Genomic DNA, 2,896 nt, shown 5'->3' with positions numbered 1-2,896 from the left:
TTACTCGATTCTAACCATGGACTGGATCATACTTAAAACAGGGAAGAGGCTCTTAGCCGGGTAACGATTAATTCTCTTCTGAACTAAATTACTCTTGACATTCTTCTCAGGCTAAACATACTGACTTGAGCGTCGGAGAGCCTTAGTCGGGAAACCTCCCGACTGGCTTAACCCGTTTTCTGTGTTCTCAGGAATTGTCTCGAAGCTCAAAGCGGGGATCGAAGTCACGTATCGCGACCTAGTCTCGGAGAGAAGTCTTCAGGACAGTTCATTTGGCGCCGTCTGTGGGAACAATGGTTTTGGAGAACATGGAAGGTGAATCAGGCAGAAATATCCTGGGATTGGATACAACGATGGGGACTACAGATCCCATCATTCAGTTGACGAAGCTGGAGCTACAGCAATTGATGGAAGAAGCAGGAAGGAAGGCTATCGTGGCATACGAACGAAGGACCACCACACCCGTCGAAAGAGGCGGTCCGCGAAGGAAGCTATTCGAGGAAAGAGAGCCAGAAAAGACACTGGGAACAGGCAGAAAGGATCAGAACAAACGCCTACCCTCGGAGGTGGGTTCGAGTAGTCGAGATAAGAGCCAAACTAGGGGACCTGCGATCTCGCGTGCGGAGGTCGAGAGTGTATCGAGGCAGATCGTCAATCTGGGGAAGCAAATTGACGAATTAAAAAAAAGGGGAGAGATCGTGTCTCAACATAGAAACTCGCCATTCTGCAACCAAATTCTAATAGAGACCGTACCACCGAACTTCAGGATGCCAGATCTCACTAAATATGATGGGACAAAAGATCCATTAGAACATCTAGCAGCATTTGATATGGTGATGAACCTTTATGGACAACCAGGCCCAATTAACGCTAAATTATTTGTTACCACTTTGACAGGTAAAGCCCAAGAATGGTTCGTCACTCTACCTCCGGGGAGCATCGAGTCACACGAGCAGCTCACGCAAAAATTTGCTTTCCACTTCGCCAGCAAACGGAAGCAAAAAAGGTCTACTACCCACCTATTCACTATCAGACAACAAGACAATGAAGCACTAAAAAGTTTCATGGGACATTTCAACAATGGGACGTTGGAAGTGCCAGATTTAAGAATCGACATGATGGTAAGCATCCTGATCCATGGGTTAAAGAAGGGAGCATTTGCATCTGCATTAGCACGCGACCCCCCATCGGATATCGAGCAACTCATGAACATGGTCCAGAAGTACATAGACGAAGAAGAAATGAATGCCTTGAAGGATGGCGAATGGAGATCCGAGGAGGGTAGAGGTCGCAGGATTTATGATAAGGAGGAGCGACGATCGAGGCACGAACGGAACAGAGAACAATACCAGCGTAAATACCAGAAATATACACCCCTCAACACAACGAGGGCGAAGGCACTGCTTATGCTAGAAAGAAAAGACGTGCTCAGATGGCCGAAACCCACAAGGGTAACCCCAGCCAGGAAAAATTCACATAAGTATTGCAGATTCCACCGGAAACGAGGCCACGATACCGACGAATGCTACCAACTTAAAGACGAGATAGAGCGTCTCATCCGCCAGGGGTACTTCAGGGATCTAATAGCAAGAAATTATCAGGATGGAAGTCGCAAAAGCAGATCGCGGAGCCGAGAAAGGCGAGCAGGAAATGGTATAAGTACAGGGCATAATGTTCGCGAAAATGCCCCTGTTAAGGGTGTTATTCACTCGATAGCTGGAGGACCTGACGAAGGGTATTCAAAGCGAGCAAGGAAGAAGATCGAACGAAGGATGGCTATAATCACCGATAGACAAATCATGAACGTATCACCAGAAGTGGACATTACCTTCGGGGCACAAGACGTGAAAGAAAAGATGGGAGATGACAATGACCCAATGGTAATCAAAATGGACATCGCCAACTTCACGGTCCATAAAGTTCTGGTGGACAATGGGAGCTCGGCGGATATTATCCTCCGAGAAGTATTGACCAAAATGGGCCTAGGTGACACCAGACTAGGCCCCGTGAGGTCACCACTGGTCGGCTTTGGAGGAGGCGAAGTGGATTCATTGGGAACAATCGAGTTACCCGTTTCCATTGGTGACGAACCGAGGAGGAAAACACTAATGGTAAAATTTCTCGTGGTTGAAACTCCTTTCGCTTATAATGTTATTTTGGGTAGACCAGGGTTAAACAGTTTCAGGGCCATTGTATCTACATACCACCTGAGGATGAAGTTTCCCACCCCTGCCGGAATAGGAGAGGTTGCCTGCGACCAGAAGGAAGCTCGACGATGCTATAATCTCTCCATGAAGAAAGAGACGGTGGATAGGAAAAGGAAATTTGAAGAATCACTAGCGAACAAGAGCGAAGAGAGAATAACACCTATCGATGAGCACAAAGAGATCGAGCTAGTTCCAGGGGATGCGTCGAAAACTACAAAAATAGGTTCAAAGTTGGAAAGAGAACTCGAAACAATGATGATTACCTTTTTGCGCAGCAACCTTGACATGTTCGCATGGAGTCCATCAGATTTTAAAGGAATCAATCCAGAAATCATCGGCTGAACACAAACCAGCAGAAGAAGAGAGCATTTGGGATCGAAAAGAACCGTATCATCCAAGCAGAGGTAGACAAACTACTGGGAGCAGGGTATATATCTGAAGTCCATTATACGGAATGGTTGTCGAACGTCGTAGTAGTACCGAAGGCATCGGGAAAATGGAGGATGTGCACCGACTTCACGGACTTGAATAAAGCATGCCCAAAAGACCCATACCCATTACCAAGGATAGATCAATTGGTTGATGCAACAGCGGGATTTGAATTGTTTTCGATGATGGACGCGTATCAGGGCTACCACCAAATCCGTATGGCAAAAGAGGATCGCATCAAAACGTCATTCGTAACTGAG

The 2,896-nt window shown here is 46.7% G+C and overlaps 1 protein-coding gene across 1 annotated transcript; it reads left to right on the top strand.

Annotated features, from left to right (window-relative positions):
* On the top strand, positions 294-2,549 carry LOC105164511. The gene has a single exon (XM_011083164.1). It carries the CDS (start codon positions 294-296, stop codon positions 2,547-2,549), a length of 2,256 nt encoding a protein of 751 aa, XP_011081466.1.

This window comes from Sesamum indicum, linkage group LG6 (genome assembly GCF_000512975.1).
Source record: "Sesamum indicum cultivar Zhongzhi No. 13 linkage group LG6, S_indicum_v1.0, whole genome shotgun sequence".
Taxonomy (NCBI): domain Eukaryota; kingdom Viridiplantae; phylum Streptophyta; class Magnoliopsida; order Lamiales; family Pedaliaceae; genus Sesamum; species Sesamum indicum.
Note: the sequence above shows the minus strand (reverse complement) of the source record. Positions and strands in the feature narration are given on the sequence as shown.